The sequence below is a fragment of the Pundamilia nyererei genome, unplaced genomic scaffold, assembly GCF_000239375.1.
Source record: "Pundamilia nyererei isolate P.nyererei 1_Seehausen unplaced genomic scaffold, PunNye1.0 scaffold00074, whole genome shotgun sequence".
NCBI classification, from domain to species: domain Eukaryota; kingdom Metazoa; phylum Chordata; class Actinopteri; order Cichliformes; family Cichlidae; genus Pundamilia; species Pundamilia nyererei.
The window spans coordinates 2,269,308-2,287,969 of record NW_005187475.1 but is presented as its reverse complement, the minus strand read 5'-3'; the positions used below and the strand labels follow the sequence as shown (position 1 = coordinate 2,287,969).

General features: G+C 38.2%; 1 protein-coding gene across 1 annotated transcript in view; it reads left to right on the top strand.

The window, feature by feature from the left end:
• Positions 1-6,455, top strand: part of knl1 (kinetochore scaffold 1) — a 12,543-nt gene extending 6,088 nt beyond the window's left edge. Inside the window, exons 17-33 of the mRNA XM_013911917.1 lie at positions 1-1,738; positions 1,826-1,940; positions 2,063-2,121; positions 2,214-2,312; positions 2,409-2,524; positions 3,108-3,198; positions 3,412-3,528; positions 3,653-3,740; positions 4,050-4,112; positions 4,208-4,247; positions 4,370-4,474; positions 4,567-4,667; positions 4,871-4,930; positions 5,087-5,196; positions 5,523-5,644; positions 5,773-5,898; positions 6,083-6,455. Of these exons, the coding sequence (XP_013767371.1) occupies positions 1-1,738; positions 1,826-1,940; positions 2,063-2,121; positions 2,214-2,312; positions 2,409-2,524; positions 3,108-3,198; positions 3,412-3,528; positions 3,653-3,740; positions 4,050-4,112; positions 4,208-4,247; positions 4,370-4,474; positions 4,567-4,667; positions 4,871-4,930; positions 5,087-5,196; positions 5,523-5,644; positions 5,773-5,898; positions 6,083-6,179 (3,247 nt within the window). The 3' untranslated portion in view covers positions 6,180-6,455. The remainder of the gene's footprint in view (positions 1,739-1,825; positions 1,941-2,062; positions 2,122-2,213; positions 2,313-2,408; positions 2,525-3,107; positions 3,199-3,411; positions 3,529-3,652; positions 3,741-4,049; positions 4,113-4,207; positions 4,248-4,369; positions 4,475-4,566; positions 4,668-4,870; positions 4,931-5,086; positions 5,197-5,522; positions 5,645-5,772; positions 5,899-6,082) is intronic.
• The last annotated feature ends 12,207 nt before the right edge of the window (positions 6,456-18,662 follow it).

The window sequence follows — 18,662 nt, the reverse complement described above, 5'->3', positions numbered from 1 at the left end:
TAACCTGCAGTCAGATCACAATTCAGACCTTTTACCTCCTCTTGGAGAAAAAACTGTGAGGTTCGGTACAGATGATGCTGCCATGGAGGTGACACAAAGTCACACGGTGAACATTGCCACCGATGTAAAGTTGCTGTCAGATCACAGTTTACCTCTCAATGTAGAAAAAACTGTGAGGTTCAGTACAGATGATGCAGCGATGGATATGACACGAAGTCACACTGTAAAGATTGCCACTGATTTTGACAAGAAGTTACATCAAAATGTGGATTTTCCACCTACCTCCGAAGAAAAAACGGGGAGGTTCAATGCAAATGATGGAGCAATGGATATGACAGAGTGCCTCACTGAAAGTATTCCAAGTGTTTCTGCACCATACCTGGTTCTACCATTGCAAAAGGTTCTGCCCATCCAGGAAATCCAGGGTTTTTCTTTTAAAGTAGAGAAATCAAATAGTGAAGCCTGTGGTCTGCGTGGAAACATATCTTCATCAGCACATGATTTATATCAAGAATTTAAAAACTTGTCAAACACAAGTGACCCATGGACTGATATTAAATCACAGGACAATGATATACCATCCCCTCAAAAAGCTACTGACCCAAGGGACATACTGATACAGCTTAAAACACAGAAACCTGCTATGAATACTGAAAGTGAAGCTCCAGGTTTGGTTTCATCTTTCATAAAGAAGCCAGTAAGTACAACCATGATGGACTGTACAGAAATCAATTTGAGCATGGATATGACTGAAGCTCAAACAGGATGCATTTTGGGTCAGACGTGCACAGATGACCCCCTTCAGCACCTGTCCTCCACACAAGATCCCAATTCAGACCATTTGCGGCAAACTGGGATTGCATCACAGAGGAGTGGTGATTTGGGGTTATCCAATCCTGATGACCAGGAAATTATGAATGTGCCAGATTCTCTTAACTCAAATGAAAGGGAGAACACAGAAGAACCTGAACCAAGAACTACAGCTTGTCTGATATCACAGGATATGGAAAGTTCACCCAAGGTTCCTGGAAAGGATGTGGATGCATTGTGCTCACGAAAGTCTAGACGAATCAGTTTAGCTGATATTCAGTCAAAAGTAAGGCGTTTGAGTCACATGATAAGTGCAGCTCCCAGTGCAGTCGTAACTGATAACTGCACTGCACCTTTGCATCATTTGGAACAAGACCTGGGGAAAAACTCAAAAGATAAAACGTTACCTGTCACTATGGCAGAACCAGAAGCTGAAATGGAATTGGTAAACACTGAAGACAATGCACGAGCTCAGTGTTTTATAGAAGCAGAGCATCCCAGTGATGCTATTACTACAACTCCTTTCAGCTCAAAGACCAAACAGCTTATGTCAAGAATCTCACTGGGAGGCTTTAAGCCGAAACTGCCCCAAAAATGCAAACCTGATGAGTCAAAGAGAGTGAAATCTTCAGGAGACCATACAAAGACGATCACCGTCAACGTTGCCAAGGAGCTGAACAACTTTGATGATGATGTTAGTGATATTTATGATGAAGAGCTGGGTAGTTATGAAGATATGTCAGAAGCACTGGACACTAGGAGTCCTCAGAAAAGTCAAGAGTTCAACATGGTCGAGCCTTTAGAGAACACTGTGTTTGAAGAAGATGTCATTAGCCCTGTTCATGGACAAAAGAGACTTCTGCCAGAAGATAAAACTAATGTGGAGGATCAAAAGAGAATGAAAACATCCTGTGTGACTGTTGAAGTGGTAGGTCAGCTTTTTCTGTTTTACGTAATTTACCTTTAATATGGTTTATTTTATCCCATGTGTTTTGTTTCTTCTTGTGCATTGCAGTCAGAGGTCATAGAGTGTGACAGTAATATTACTACAGCTCGTACGACTACACAGACAATAGATTCCTCCAGCAATCACACAGCCAGCATCAAATGTGAAACTGCATCTGAGTCAAGTAAGTTCTTATCTTTGATATTGATGGGCATCATTAAGATCTTGTATTCCTGATTGATATAATGTTTCCTTTTACACTATTATTATTAAATATCTTTGTTTTCTTTTGGTTTTGTTTTTTAGCTTTTAAACACAGCTTGTTCGAATCTCAGCTTGATGACAGTGCTTTTGATGTGCAGATGGTAAGAAGTTTTATTTTTAAAAATTGATTTATTTGAAATCTGAAAATGTGCACTTGCCTCATATTTGACTGCATTCGATGCCTTGATTACAGAAACTCAAAGATGGCACCATAACAGTCTTGGAGTTCTTTAAACTCTTCGGCATTGACTTTGTCATCCATAATCCTCGGGAGAGTGTCCTTCCTGGCAGAGTAGGTCAATCTTCTGTGTTAAAAATTACTTCCCCATTATATACACAAAAAAAATATTATGTTATAGTGACTTCTTTTTGTTGTTGTTTTTTTCAGTTTTTGTCAGACACAGAGGCCTCACCAATGGATTTACTGAAAGACCAACATATCAGTCGTCCTAAACAGATGGTTTATGAGACGGATGTCTTTAACCTCAACGAAAAGGTTGAAGGGTATGTGCACTTCAAGTTTTATAACATATACTGTACACATGATTAAACTTACAGAAATATGCTGAAAACATTAAGTAGTTAAATACATTTATTCATCTAAACTTGTGGTTTAGATCAGCGGTCCCCAACTTTTTTTGCACCATGTTTGACAATATTTTCACGGACCGGCCTTTAAGGTGTCCTGGATAAATACAACAAAATAAAACCAGTACCGGTACCAAAAAAAGAAAATTTATTCATAACACACGGGGTAAGACCCAGAGAAACTGAGTGTAACCATAAAAACAATTTAAAAATTAACGTTAAAAACCCTGAAAACCATAAAATTCACACCTGAGTCTCATCACTCACAGCCCGGTACTAAACGACTCACGGACTGGTACCGGTCCGTGGCCCGGGGGTTGGGGACCACTGGTTTAGATGAATTGCGCTGTATCGCTGTAAACTGACAAAATCACAAGGAAAAACTGGGTGTAGCTTACAAACACAATTATAACTCATTAGAAATTGTACAATTCTTTTTATGTTTAATCTCATACGTTACAATTGAAGTTTAAAAACATGTCTGTTTTGTTCTTTCTAGGCTGAAGGTGCGAATGCAGGATCTAAACAAACCTCTTAATACTGTCAATAGATCTTTGTGGGAGGACATGAGATATGCTTCAGATAAAGAGGTATTAGTCAAAGTTTTTTTTTTTTAATGTGATATGTTTACATTTATTTGGGCAGGATGAACATTAAGTAATTTACTGTGTATATTTTTTTAATTGCAATGCATTTTATTTAACTTTATTTAGCTATTGGCCTTTGCTGTGCGCTTGTGTGTGACATGAATTTGGCATCTGTTCCCACAATTCACCCAATGCGGCGTTTGTTTGAATCAACAGCTGAAATCTTTCGGTGCTAAACTAAAGGAGAGAAATAACTTCTTCAGAAAAACAAGCAAAGTTCAGTCACATGAACTGAAGGAGGTTCTGTACTCAAATCTTTTGCAGGCGAATCTGGTAAGAACTTCCACACATTTAGAAAAAAATACTAAACTGCAAAATTGGGGACTTCTTTGAATGCAAAATGAAATTGACATTGTTTTGTTTTGGGGTTTGTTTTTTGTTTTGGTTTTGTTTCCAGGAGGAGCAGCAGAAGTTAAGAGGAAGAATTCAGGAAGCAGATGAGATGATAAAAACTCTGGATGACTGTATTTGTGAATTAGAAACAGGTATAGCTACTTTGAAAACATGACTTTCCTGTTTGTGATATACCACAGAGTTTGCTCGTTTTGTAGATATTAACTAATGTTTCAGTCACTAACATATGTATTTCTCTATCGTTTGGCTGTTGCTAGATGAAATCGATCGCAAAGATGGTGCTGCACCGCAAATCTCTATGTGATTGCTTTTGTTGCTGGCACATTTCCAAAGTTGTCAGTAGTTTTGATGGAAGATGATGACCTGTTATCAAACCCTTCTCTGGGGGCACAAGTAGGTTGGATGTGTTGCTCTAGCCTAACATATTCTCCTTCATTTAGAATTTGCTGCAGTTGAAGAAAAAGGGTTTGAAGACAAACCAAGTCTGAAGTCGCTGCAGGAAGGTAACTTAATACAGTTTCATCTATTTGTTTTTTATTTTACGTCAGTTTAATTGAATAAGTCCTAAGTGCCTTTACTGGTTCATTTTGTTTAACAGAAATGAAGAGAGTCACTGAGACGACGGCTGATAATGAGAGGTCGGTTAAAATTAACTATCCTTTTTTCTTCTTCTTCGTTGAATTATGCAGCGAATGTTGAGAATTACCAGTTTTGAGCGGTCTCATTTATTTCTTCTTTGTTTTCTTTGTTCCTGCTAAAGACAAATATCTGAATTAGAGATGCAGAAGAAGCAGAATTCAAGTAAAGTCAAAAGGCTTCGAGCTGAAACGAGGAACCTGGAGATTCATATGGGCCTTCTGAATATGTCAGTACCAGGAACATTTTTTTACAGCTTTAGACCAGTCCTGTAAACAAATATGATAACGCAAAACTGGTTTTGTACATTGTTTACATCAGGATGAATGAATGGAAGCTCAGAGAAATGAGGGACAACTGCAGAGTCTTCACTTTCCTCCATGAGACCATGCATCTGCAGCTGGTGTTTGAAAAGGCCAATGGTATTTCTTTTTTTCATGTTTTCTCATACAGTTTAAAGCAGTTTCTAACAGTTGTGAATATCTTGTACTCATGGTTGCACCTCAGTCAGTAGTGTTTGCGCAAACCTTGAACAATATTAAAATTTAGATTTTGCTTAATTCTGTTGGTTTGGGTTTTTTTTTTTAAGGCACACTCTAATAACTTTGTTTTTCTGCTTTTGAAGGTAATGATGCCGACACTGAGCAGAAAATAACACACATCACTTTTAAACTGGAACTCGATGGTAAGAAAATAAGTACAAGAAGCATTCTGTGATGGATGGTTATTAGATGGTTATTCTTTTCATCCTACCTGCCATGCTAAATTAATGGCCTTTGGCTACCTTTAATTGCACTTACTATGAAGAATATGTACTGAAAACAATTATGTTTCATACCAGATGAGAAGTCGCAGTGCCATGCACGCCTTGTTCACAAATTGGTCTTCAAGTACATTGAAGGTGAAAGTTGCTGGGTAAAGAAATACCCAACAAGAAGACAAGTACCAAAGGTAAGTGTAAATAAACACCAGATACATACATACAAAGGACAGAAACAGGCTCATGTAAAATAGGCCAGATACTTAACCCCGAGTTGCTTCCAATGTGAATGCGTGTGATAAAGCACTAGAGAAAAGTGCCTGTGTTTAGTTAGATCAGGCCTGTGGGCTGTTTCTCGCATACTTTTGTTGTATCTGCAGTGATCGCCCCCTGGTGGCCATTAAAACAAATGCCAGTTTAAATTACTCTGTTTTAGCTTAAGTGATGAGACCCAGAAGATATATGTTTATTGTTTATACAGTCTGTGGTAACGTATTTTGCCTGCTGTTGTTCCCAGCTGCTCCATGATGTCAGCCTGGTGGTGAGTCGCTGTCGTCTTCTGGGAGAGGAACTGCGTCTCCTGAAACTGTGGGGAGGGCTACGGCTGGATATACTCGACATCAGCTGCATGGACACCAAGTAAGAACTACAGTGCTTCACAGAAATAACAAATATTCCACTTTTTGATCCAAAAAAAATCATTCACATCTGCATGCAGTTTTGCATTTTGCAATACTGAGGTGTATAACATTCAATTATTCTTCCAGAGTGCGCATTGTCTTCAGCACTCTGAAGAAATTTTCCAAATTTGAGGTAGTCTTTGGCATCTCTCTCATCAACCACTTCTGTGTCCTGCAAGTAGAGAGCTTTAAAAACTTAATTGGAAGCACAACGTAAGTAAAATTTTAATATAAATCAAGAAATTTAGATTTCAAAAACCTATTGTTTATTTAATGAATACTGACAGAAATTACGTTGTTTTACGGAGCATATTACTATTGAAGGTAACCGTGTCAAAGGAATAATATATTATCTTCAAGTATAACGTTAAATTTTTACATTTTTGTGTATTTCTAGGATTCAACAGATTGAAGACATTGTGGCTTCGTTCACTCCCGCCAAGAACCTGCTGACAAAGACTGTCAGAAAGATTCATGAAGTGTTATTATGTTGAAACCAGGAATGAGTCCAGGATCACATTTTGATTCTAGTTGTTTGTAATTAAACTCTGTTGTACAGTATAGAGGGGAAAAACTAAAAACTTAAATTCTTTTACAAATCAAAGAATAAGTATAATGTACAGAGTCTTAGTCTGTTTCTTCTGGTGTTTGAAAGATGTGCTGTTTTGCTTTTTGCTGTACACACAAACAGTTCTCACTGTACAAATCTGTTCTGTTTCTGCAGACTTTAATGTCCCAATATGGGCAAAAAAATAAAAAGATGAATTTGCTCAAATGAAAGCTATGTTGGGAGGCAAAAGGATTTGCAAACATTGAAATCCCAACTCTTTAAAAAAAACAAAACAACAACAACTCAGCATTACTGACTGCACGATTATGGTCACTGTAGTTTAAAGCATAAAACCCTATTATTGGTGTGGTGCAGTTTCCAGAGTTGCCTCTAGATGGTGGACATTACCCATCACCTGTTGGAAGTTTTTGCTGAACCTCCCACATGTAAATATCAGTATCGCTTCATTTTGTTTATACTGAAATGATTATAAACACATACTCTCTTTCCAGGCCTTTTTATTAAACAGCAGTAACTGTAAAATAAACATGCTTTGCATTATAATGGCTGTGTGAGTATTTTGTGCCACATTTTCACCCAATTTTCTTTGTTTGAAAATGGATCACAGTAAAGAATAAAACAGGGTGTCTGTTAAATTGGCTGAAACATGTGACACGTGCTATGATCAATAATACAAATTAAAATGTGAAATTAGATTGCAGGTGAGTAGACACCACTGAGAATAATCCATCTTCATTAAGCTTAATTTAAAATTTCCATGACCTCAAATGATTCAATAAGTCTTTGAAATGGTCAGTATTTCTAATTCTTAAACATATTTCTCAAGCATTGCAAAGGACATAGGGTAAAAACTGACTTTTGCAAAACAGCTGAACTGCAAGCTTAAATGTGCTAAAGAAAGCTCTACAAATAAGGCATCAAAATGCATCTTCTTCTGCAACTGCTGTACTTTGGTTAGACTTCGGAGGTCACTATGGGTCTGAAATATATGGTGCTCTGGTAGCTGTTGCCTTTGTTCAGTAAAAAAAAATCAAGATATTTAGAAAGTTTTGTCCCACATTTCAAATGATAGTGTTTGTCCTGAAATAAAAGAAACCTTTAAGATGTTATATGTAGTTTGTAGGTAGAGTATGCAGGTTATGGACCTATATTATATACTGTGTCCCTATACTTTAAGGCAGCGGTCCCCAACCCCCGGGCCTCGGACCGGTACCGGTCCGTGAGTCGTTTGGTACCGGGCCGCGAGAGTTGAGGATCAGGTGTGAAATGTATGGTTTTCAGGGGTTTTTTTTGGTTTTCAGGGTTATTTTTGTTATCGTTTTTATCGTTAACTCGGTTTTCCTGGGTCTTTTCAGGTGTGTTATGAATAAATCTTCTTTTTTTCGGTACCGATACTAGTTTTATTTTGTTGTATTTATCCGTGATACCTTAAAGGCTGGTCCGTGAAAATAATGTCGGGCATACTATACTCTATCTTACCAAAATTTGACTACATTTTTTTTTTAATGAAGCATCCAGTTTAGGCTAAAGGCTGCTAAAAAGTGGAACAGAGCCAGGATCTTGCCTGATCCTGGCTCTGTTCTCAGCCAAGACATGACTGACATGGACAGTGTCCGGAGTTCATCTGAAAGGTCAAACAGCCAGAGACGAGCCTCTAAGAAGACGGATGGGGGTGGGCAATGACAGTCTACTCCCCGAGCCCCGACATCAAGGGTCAAAGTGGATGTTTCCAAACCGTCACCCTCGAGTGAGCCACAAGGGGAGATGAAGTCCTCCCTTCCTCCCCCAGGAACAACGGCTGCTGTCAAACCAAATAGAGGACAGCAACATTTGGGTCTCCTGACCTCCTGAGGGTCAACTCAATTTGATTTTAATCGATCAACCGAAGGATTTTTCATTATGTGTGTGAGCGATTCATTCGGTCATTAGATTATCATACAACACTGAGAACAGGAGCAAAGTTTTTCCTCAAGGTCACTCTTGTTATATTACGTGATTGAATTTCACTTGGTTTTCTTTTTGTTTTGCAAATACCTGAGAAGAAATGTGGCTCAGTCATTGCTTCCTTTCCTGCTTGAAAAGATTTCCTTTCTAACGTATTTACCAGTTTATTGCAGTTATGTGACCTTCTTATTAGCTGTGCAATTAAGTCGTTAAAAACAGATTCCAGACTTAATGTATTATTTGATTATATGATTATGTAATTTGCTTTAAATCCTGTGACAGACTGGCAAGCTGTTCACGGTGTACCCTACCGCTCACCCTGTGCCAGTCAGGATATGCTCCCATGTGACTGACAACTGATTAAGAAAATGGATGGACTGATTGATGTTTTAAATCTTATTAGCATGGCCTTTCTTCACTGTCCATAATTATGTGTTGGATATTCCTGAAAAGTGCCTAATAATCCACTTTGCACAATTATTTACATGGGTATTCATCACTGTAATTTCAGTGTTACCCCAAAATGAAATAATGGTTACGGACAAATTCGGGTGAAAAGCAACTGAACATTTATTGAACCACCTGAAAGGTAAATAATTCAGATCAGTGGGCTTTCCTTTGTACTTAAACACATTAGAAGACTAGAGTCAACAGATCAACCAGCAGCATACAATGATATGATGCTGCTGCTGTAATGCTCACCAGTTACCAAGCCATCAACTTTGCCACTAAATACTAACTTGATGTTTGTTTAAAGAGTAAGGCATAACCAATGTAATTCACAAACCTATGTGCTCCTCAATAAGAAGAAACCAAAAATTAACTGGATTCAATATCTCAATACTATGAAAGTCTTAGAGCTACAGTGCTTTTTAAAACAAGAAGTCAGTCACAAAGTGCTTTACAGAGCTTTTTTTTGTTTTTTAATCAACACGTAAGAACACGTAAGCATGAGTACAATAACACAAAAACATTATCCAAATGTCTGAATAGATGAGTTTTAAGCTAGTTTTTCAAAAATACCACAAAGTTCCAAAAAGAGCTTTACAGTGTTTCACAATTTTGGCGCTAAGGTTTGGAATGTACAGTCCCACTTAGTTTTTAGACAGATACGTAGAATAACAAAAAGGTCTACGGACTAAGGATCCAGCTTGAAGAAAAGTGGTGGGGTAGATCAAGAATATAAATGAGAGCCATTAAAAGTAAAAAACACAATTTTAAATTGATACCTAAAGCTGACCGGAAGCCAGTGCAGGCACTTTAAAACTGATGTGATATGAGAGAATTTATGAGAGTAAGTTAAAAGCCTCGGATTGATGTTTTGGACAGATTGGAGGTGATTAATTAGTAATTACCACATGAAGGTGAGAACTAGAAGGGCATTTAGACACTTGGCAAATCCTCCACCAAGGATGATGCTGCTTTTTAAGTGATGCCCCTTCTTAGAGTTTTCTAGAACGTGATCGCGATCTATACCAAAATTTAAAGGGTTTGTTTTTTTGCTGAAGCACAGACATAAAAACAACACTTCGCACAAAGGTTTACTGATTTATAAAGAATTCATTAGAAAATAAAATTGTGCTTGATTGGAGATGGTCCAAGTGAACCTAAGCATACGTGTTTCACATCTTTGTATGAGATAGACGGTATATGAGATTAAACACTTTTTCTTTCTGGGAGACAAATATAAAGTCACATTGTGATTTTGGATGAAATTAGGTGGTAGCATGTTGTCACTGCACCAAAGGCCTAATTCTCTAAAGTGGAACATTTGGCCTCATGTGGCCTCATTCAAATCTATTTATCCTCTGATCTAGGAGCAGTATTTCACCTTAGTAACCCTATCAGTGTCCTTCACTGACATCAGAAAGACGGAAGGTTTGAGGTAATACAATTGGTTTTGGATGATGGAAAAGTTCATTGAGCGTTTATTTGTATTTAGATCTAAATGCAGCCATCTGTCAGACACACTGGAGAACTAGTCCAGAAATAAAACATGCATGAAAATGAAGAACATAAGCACTTTATTTAGGTCTGTTTTCCAAATTTCCGTAACAAGAATAGGATTGTGTGTAACTTTTGTATATCCAGTTGATGGGATGAACAAAAGGGTTAAAGATGTTTTTGCAACAGGGGATATGTGCAGGCTTTCTGCTGCGATAGTGTGTTGATGGTAGGGAGCTGTGTCACTACACAGTTTACTACTAAGCATTGTTGTTATCACTATCAGCCTCTCCCCACTTCCCACTCACAGCCTTCCTGCGCTACTGCAAAGCTGAGGTTGGGGGCATTGTTGTTAGGGGGCATTAGAGGGTGTTCTAATTGATCCTTCCAGGCAGGTAATTAGCTCTGATGGCATGTGCACCCATGGTGATGAGAATGACAGAGACATAGCCACGTCCTGCCCCTCACCCCAATCATCAACACTCAAATAAAGACTATGTGACCCATGGAGTTGCCACATTCTCTGGTCATTCTTAGGAAAAGACAATAGGTCTGGCTTGTTAAAATAGGCTCCCTCTCAGCGGGGGAACACAGGAGCCACAGCAGCTGTCCCATAGTATAAAGCTTCAATAGTCTGAGCAACCACAGAACCTCCAGTACAAAGATTTGCTTTTTTTATACTTCTGTGAGGACATACAACATCTCATTAGGAATGAAATATTAAAAGTATTAACATAAACCTTCCCTAGATCTCCGCTGCTATGTGAGAATGTTAGAAAGGTTATTGTTCATAAAAATGTGAAAATTAAAAGTCTGTTTTTATTTAACGGTAATTTTACAATAGGGGTAAAATGTACAAAAAAAGGGATATTTGCAATCCAGGATGTGGCATGTGATAGGACCAGAGCGAGTCATCCAATGTTAGACCACAGCTTTATATAATATAGACTGTATATAAAAGATGAAAGAATGATGACGTCACCCACTAGCTAGACAAGTCCTGTCTTGGAGCCACAAGCTGAGCATTTTGTTGTTTTGTCAGAATCTTAATGTTTTGAATGGCCATAATGAGTAGAGGTGGGCGTGACTAAGACACTGAGGGACACGAGATATTCATATTGTTATGATTGGTTAATCTGAGAGTGGCTCCACTCTAAAGCATTTCCTGTTTTATTCCTCCTATTTGACTCCAACTGGAGCCAGAATTTGTAGAACATACATTGTTTTCTTTCTAAAAAAAAAAAAAAAGACTTAAAACGGAGACAAACAACTCAGCAAATGTTTACTGAGGTCATAGCCCAAAGAAGGAAGAGGATCATTTTTCCAATGGCTTCTAATGAACGAGCACTTCTTTTTGCTGCCACAGGTGTTGCCCCCTGCTGGTCCCTGGAAAAAATCCAGGGTTAAGGCACTTCTGCATTGACTTGCAAAGAATGTAACATTCAACAGAAAAAGGCAAAAACTTTAGTCACGAAAAGTTGAAATTTTATGTCAGAAAAAAACATTTGTAATAAGGTAATAATAAAACATTGAGAATTATGTGTAATGTGCAGAAAAATTTAATAAAACACTAAAATATGCTGTATGTTAAGATACAGAAGTTCATGTGATTAAAGTAATTATTTTGTGCTGGGGTCGGCCTTGGGAGATTCCAAGGATATATGAATGGAAAGGAATCCTAACTCATCTATCAGATAACTTCCAGCTGAGTTCAACTAAATCTGTATGTTTCATCCAACTGCCATTTCAGGTCTGTTTGTATTCACGGAAGAAAAACAAGTATCAGGAGCCCCAACAACTGAGAGCATTGTTGTGGGTGAGATGCTTATTCTCTGGTAGAACGATGACATAGAAGGAATCTTGATCTTGTACAGGGAAACGCATCCTGGGGCACACGGGCAACAAAGCAACACGACAATGAGAGCTTCTTCTAAAAATATAAGAGCCTGATTGATGAAGCTTGCCATTACAATGGAATCAGTTCTTGCAGAGGGGATTTCTTTATGCAACCTACTAGGTTAGTGCTCATGGGATCAGCTATGGTCAGAGTGACTGCCAATAGACTGTCAGTCAAGGCAATTTGTTACAGTTTGTTTTCACATTAATGGATTAAATTAATACTGCCAGTGCAAAAAGTTTGGAAAGAGTACAGACATTCTTTAATAGAAGTACAGATACAGTGGATTTACCCAACTGCAAGCAGTTGTAAGAGTTGTCCTGGATAATTTCCACCCTCTACACTGACGGTCTACTGTTCACACTGTCTTTATACAAGACAGTATACAGTTGGTATGTAGGTGGAATTCGGTGAATAAATCTAAGCGTCATCAATTTAATTTCAAATCCATCTCTATTACACTTAATGTAACCTAACCCTGACCACAAGCACCACAGCCACTTTGCACCAGTCCAACAAACTGTTCTTTGCTTTAAATCCCTCACAGTACAGCAGACTAACCTGTTTATGCTGCACTAAACTACAGAGTATTTGCATGGAACCTTTAATAACACAAAGTCAGTCAATACACACCTCAGATCCAAGATATGATTTAACAAAAGAGTGCTTACATCTAAACTTTAAATTTTCAGTTTATTAAATACCACTGAGCAGTACTGTCTTTTTTTTTTTTTTTTTTTACATCTTTCTCCATCTCTGAGTGAAGTTATCTCACATTCACTTCTCTCCTTGTGAAATACAGCAGCTGGAGTTTTAGCTAGCAACACATTGTGGGACAAACTGCACACAGTGTTTGCTGATATTTGTTGAGCTGATAGAAACATTGCATTTTAAATGACTTGACTTAAATCGTGTTGCTCCCCTTTATGTTTGCTCCTCTTCTGTAGAGCTGGCTGGATGCTGAAATACCACGACTACAGCTTATGGACATTTGTGCATAAAAAACGATGCCCACTTTAATCCCTGACTGTTGGGTTATAAATTATTCATAAATTGTATGGATTTTATCTCTTTCATCTCTTTGTATGCAATAACCCTGGTGATTGATACACCATTAGGATTGCCTTTCATGTTTCGTGTACTGTTCAGGCTCAAATTGGTTTGATGCTTGAAGGCCCACAATAGCTTGAAAGAATAACTTCATATGTCTTAACCCAAATGTTTTGAAAATGTATGGAGTAGAAAGTACAAATATTTCTGTAAAAATGTAAGGCTTAAAAGTATAACGTTGTCAAAAAGATACCTGATAATTCTGCTTAAGTACAGTAACCAAGTATTTGTACTTTATACAAATACTTTTTCCCAGTCACACTCACAGGTTTTCTGAAATACAGTCTCAAAATCCCTTATTAAATTTACCATCCAACTCCAGTGAGAATTAAACTGAATTGTGATCAGTTTGGAATGCTTGCTTTAATGTAGATGAATTGATGATGTAACTATTTTTGGCTTATTATTTAGCATTATTTCATGTTTTCATAAGAAATAATCAATACTTTTTTTATTTTACTATTTTAACATTAAGTGGTGTTAAAGCTTTTCCAAGATGTAATAGCATGTTTATAAATCCTGCAGGTATGAAATCAATATTCATTCTGCCTTTCTCCCTCAGCCTTATTTTGCTATCTGAACTTGCTTCATGAAACAACTACCTGCTGCAGCTAGAAACACAATGATAGTGATAAACCAAAACAACAAATTCGTGGGGTCTAAAAGCCCACTGCTTAAATCTGACATTTAAGTCTCAAGAAAAAGTTTAATGTGTCACAATGTGAAAACTCCAGTTCTGTCACTCTTTCCATCCTCGCCATTTCATCAACTTCCTACACACCTCTGTTACACAGAGTTCACATTTCTGTGCCGCGTTATCGAGTGCCCTTTTGACACATGGGGCTATTTTGAAATCCAGGCTTGTGTGGGAGGATTTAGGAGCCTCTCCTGAACAAGGCCGGCAGTGGTTGATTGTCCAGACTGCTTGGTGGACGGATACTGGTCATCTTGACCCACACCCTGAGCCCACTAACATCGACGCAGCAGCCACCTTTGCTAAGTGCATTCCCAAAGGCCCCAGCCCAAATCCCTGCTTGACCCTGACTGATAAACTACGCTATGGATAGACCAAAGGAGAGCTTTTACCTTTGAAATAAAGGTTGGTGGAAAGTTTTTACAACAACAAACTGGACTATTGTGACTCAAAATATGGGCCCCAAAAGATTTTCGTTCTACTCTTAACATTGAATATCGCAATTTTATTAATAATTAAACGCTTTCACAAAGTCGTGTTGATTTTTTTGGTTTATTTTTTCTACATATTATTGGGTGTGAATCATATCTACATAAATTTAACAAACTTTTATTTTCAATCAATATGCCATAAAATAAAAATATACTAAGTAGGATGAGCTACATGGACAGACAGAAGGACCAGGTTTGATGACTTCAACAGGCTCCAGGTTTGGAGTTGTACATAGTCCAAGGAGATCTGGCCTGCATCATCCGCATGCAGACAATAATTGGTCATGACTGAGAGGCTCCTGTACCCACATGTTCTTGGAAGAATGGAATTAACATGTTATGGATGCCCCGGGTTCTGGCTGAGGAGCTGATAAGACTTTTGGAGGCCTCTTGTGCAGGTTATGTTCAAATGAGGCCTCAGAGAGGAAGTAGTATCGTTGGGTGATGGCATTAAAGTTCACCTTTTAGGAAGAAACAATAGTAAATATAAAGAAATATAAAACAATTAAAAAAACGAAGAAAAAAAATCAAAATATGAGAGAAGATTTAGTTATCCAGCAACATTAGCAATAAAAATTTGGATAAGATTTTGGGTTATTTATGATCTAACAATATTACATATTTTTACGGCTAAACAGGACTTTTCTTTGTAAATGTATGGACTTTTTACACTGTTGTATTGTTAGTTCACATGAAGTGAAATAGTCTTTTCTATTGACCATTTATCTTGAAAGTATCAGTATAAGCATGTGAAGTGGTACTTATTAACTGAAACATGTAACGACCCTCTTAAAACAGCGTATTGTCAAACTTCAGTTTTCTTTCCTTCCCTTATTTCCACTTCCTAGGAGGAAATATACTTAAGAAAGGGGGGGGGGGGAAGTCTTTTGTTCATATGGCACTGATAAATATCTTTTTAAGTAGTTCTGTATATGTCAACTGGAAAAAAAAAAAAACATTGAATTTTTTGATAAACTTTCTACTTGTTGTATTTAATGTTTTAGGTTCCCATGAAAGTTGCAGGAATTACAGAGAACATCTTAAACTTATAAAAATTGGAATTTCTAACTAGCTCACACCACCAGCAGCCTGAATCAATCATACAAGGCTGTGCTTTTACATTACAGCAGAAATTGACACTTGTCAGACCAGCAACATATTTTCCAGTTTTAGTTACCCTGCCAGAGAACTGAATATTTTTATTGTGGACCTTTCTCTATAAACCCAAGAGCTGATCATGTGGGAACAGCCAAGTAGTTCTGCAGTTCCAGACATACTCTGATATTTTGCCACCAACAATCACGCCGCTGTAAGATTTTAAAGGATAATATTAGGGAATTATGTAATGTTTAAAATTTAAGTCCTCCGTAAGAGCAGGTGAAGAGATGATGAGCTTGGTGAGAAATCAGTTCACACATTGATGGTTTTAGTCTTTTCACTATTTTCATGCTGACAATGATAACTAGAATTAGGCACATACACAACACCTAAACCTGGCTTTTGTCCACCTAAGTATTATTACTTCAGAGTTCCCGTGGATGTTCAGGTACTCCAAGAATATACCTTTCAGTGAGACAGATGTATCATACAAACAGGTGAAGGAACGACCTGAAAATACAACGCCTGCTACAACAGTGTTCTCCAGCATGGAGGCATAAAAATATGGATTATTTACAATGTTGCCCTGCAAGTGTATAACATTGTGTTTCTTTGGTCACTTTGCAATCTCCCTTGAAACCTCTACAACTGTTGAGTACTGGCTGCACTTACTCTTGGTTGTTGACTTTTGTGCTTTTTACTTTTTTTAGACTTCACTCTCATTTTATCCCCTTTGTCATTTGCTATAGTCCCTTTGTGTTCACTTTTCTAAGTGTGGCAGCAAACCAGAGGCGGTGACTCCTGTACAATGCTTTAATTCAGCAGTCCCTCCCGTCTTATCGTGCCCTGCAGCTTGGCCGGATTGGGCAATATAAATTGAACTTGCCCAGCAGAGAGACGCCGGTTTCTCTTTTGGGTCCGCACATTGTTTCGTCTAGGCCTGTATTTATTTAGATGTAAATCAGTTTGCAAAAGTGTTACGTCCTGCCCTTGTGTAGTGGGCGGAGGACTGGTGCTCATTTGTTGGAGGAAGTCAGTCCCATCGAGATTGGAGCTGTGCAGATTGTTTTCCATTATAAGGCTGTTATTGATGTGAGAGGGTGACATCATGCTGCCTCGCCCTCACAGGCAGCGTTGGTGAGAAAGAGCCTATCTCTTATTCATTACTCAGCACAGCGAGGAGGATGGACTTGTCTTCATGTTTCATCCAAAAATAAGTTGAGTGGAGGTTTTAAGAGTCCCCCCATCCCGCAAAAGGGTCACTCCAATAGCTAAACTCAAAGCAGAAGGCTGGAGCATGGAAATTGACTAGTAAGTACCTAAATGCGCTGTAAAAGCAATAGTTTAACATTCTGGTGAATCAAGCAGTCAAAGCTATAGCCAGGCCCAGAGAACGGACACGTTTTGGCTGAATCTGGGTTACTTTCTGGCACTAATGACTCACTTACTGCACTTGCTAATGCTGAGGGGGGCCAGATGTGGTCCAGATGTTGTAAAGAAGGCTTGTCATGGGTCAATGCAAGTATTGTGGTTCAGATGTAGCCCAAATGCCACAGCATACCTGGCCTCTGGTTCACACAAAATGGACCTGTGGCTGTTGTTATATAGCAGAATGACTTTAAGAAGGATGAATAAGACTTCAAAGTTCCTATGACTTTCAAAAAGCACTTTATGCACCAGTCTGAGTAACAGAAACCCATAAAATACCAAACCTTTCTTTTATGTTTCAAATCTAAAGTGTAAATTTTCTCACTTTTTCAGGGCATTGCGGTTACATTTCAAAGGCTTATATTTACCAATGAAGACAGTGAAGACTATTTAATAGCAGTTTGAAAATCAACCTTGCACTTTTTACAGTATGTGTTAATCAGTGGCGTAATCTTGCATAAAGAGAATATGCAATGCCATTTTTAGTACATGAAATATATTTAAGGCCATATTTGAACACAAAGAGTTGTCTGTCTCTCTATGTTAGTCCAGGAACAGATTTGCAACCATTCCAGGTTGTGCACCGCCTCTTGCCCCATGATAGCTAGGATAGGCTCAGCCCGCCTGCCACCGTGCATTGGATAAAGAGAAGAAGATAGATGGATGAACGGACCATGTATAAAAATATGAAGGTACAGGAACCCTCTTTCATTAGATAGATTAAAATAGTGAACTACTTTCAGCTTCCTCTGGCAAAAAATGCCAGACAATAACATAAGTCATGCTGCGGCCTGTGAATAATGCAGTACTAATTTGAGACTGTTGGTAATAGCTATGCCACCTTTATGTGACCCATGACTGCAGACTGACACACAGCATAACCCTTCTTCTGTTTAATCCTTAGCTTAATCTTTGTAGATATATACTTACAATCCAAATATTTTTTCCTGCATACTTTGACTTTTTTCCCTTTTTTTAGAAAGTCTTTCCCTCGTGAAGACAACATCTAATAGGCATGCAAAGGGGAACGAATTAACGGAATGCCAGCTTTATAATAAAGGCAGAGTACCACCATGTCCTGGCTTGCATGGCCGCTCATAGCTGGTAGAAAGCTACAGCTATGGGTCCAATCAGCAGCTGGTTACCCTATTTGAAGCCTGTTAGTACTGATCAGGGTTTTATAACAAGCTCAAACCTGTTCAAGTAAAATTGTAGAAGACTTATAATAACATAGCCTATCTTCATGTCTTATGGGTTTAATTCAAGTGCTCACATTTTACTCACATGTCAAAAGTTGCCAGCAGGTTTATTTACAGCAATAAATTGGTGTCTGTGTTACGATAATAGCACTCGGTCTCTTGTGATCTTTCACAGGATAAAGTAACTTTTATTTGTATGGCCCAATATCACAAGGCACAAGGCCTCAAGAGACTTTACAGAAATCTTTGCAGCATAAAATACCCTCTGTGTTCACAGTCTTGATTTAGATAAGGAAAAATCCCCCAAGTAGAAAAAGAAAGAGAAAGGAAAAAAGTGTGTACAGGTGATGGACAGACATAAACAGTACTGTAATAGTTTGTCTTCCAGACACATATCGGCTACAGCTGCCTGTCTTAGAACATCTGCCAATCAAAGTGGGCTCAAATCCATGACTGAGTAATGAAAAAAGGAAAATTCACCCAGCACAGAGGAAAACTATCCACACAGATCAAAAGGCAGTTAACTTAACGCTGTTAACCTTGGGTTCTGTGCTGAACTGACCCAAGTGGTATTATTAGGTGGGATAAATGAACAGTCAAT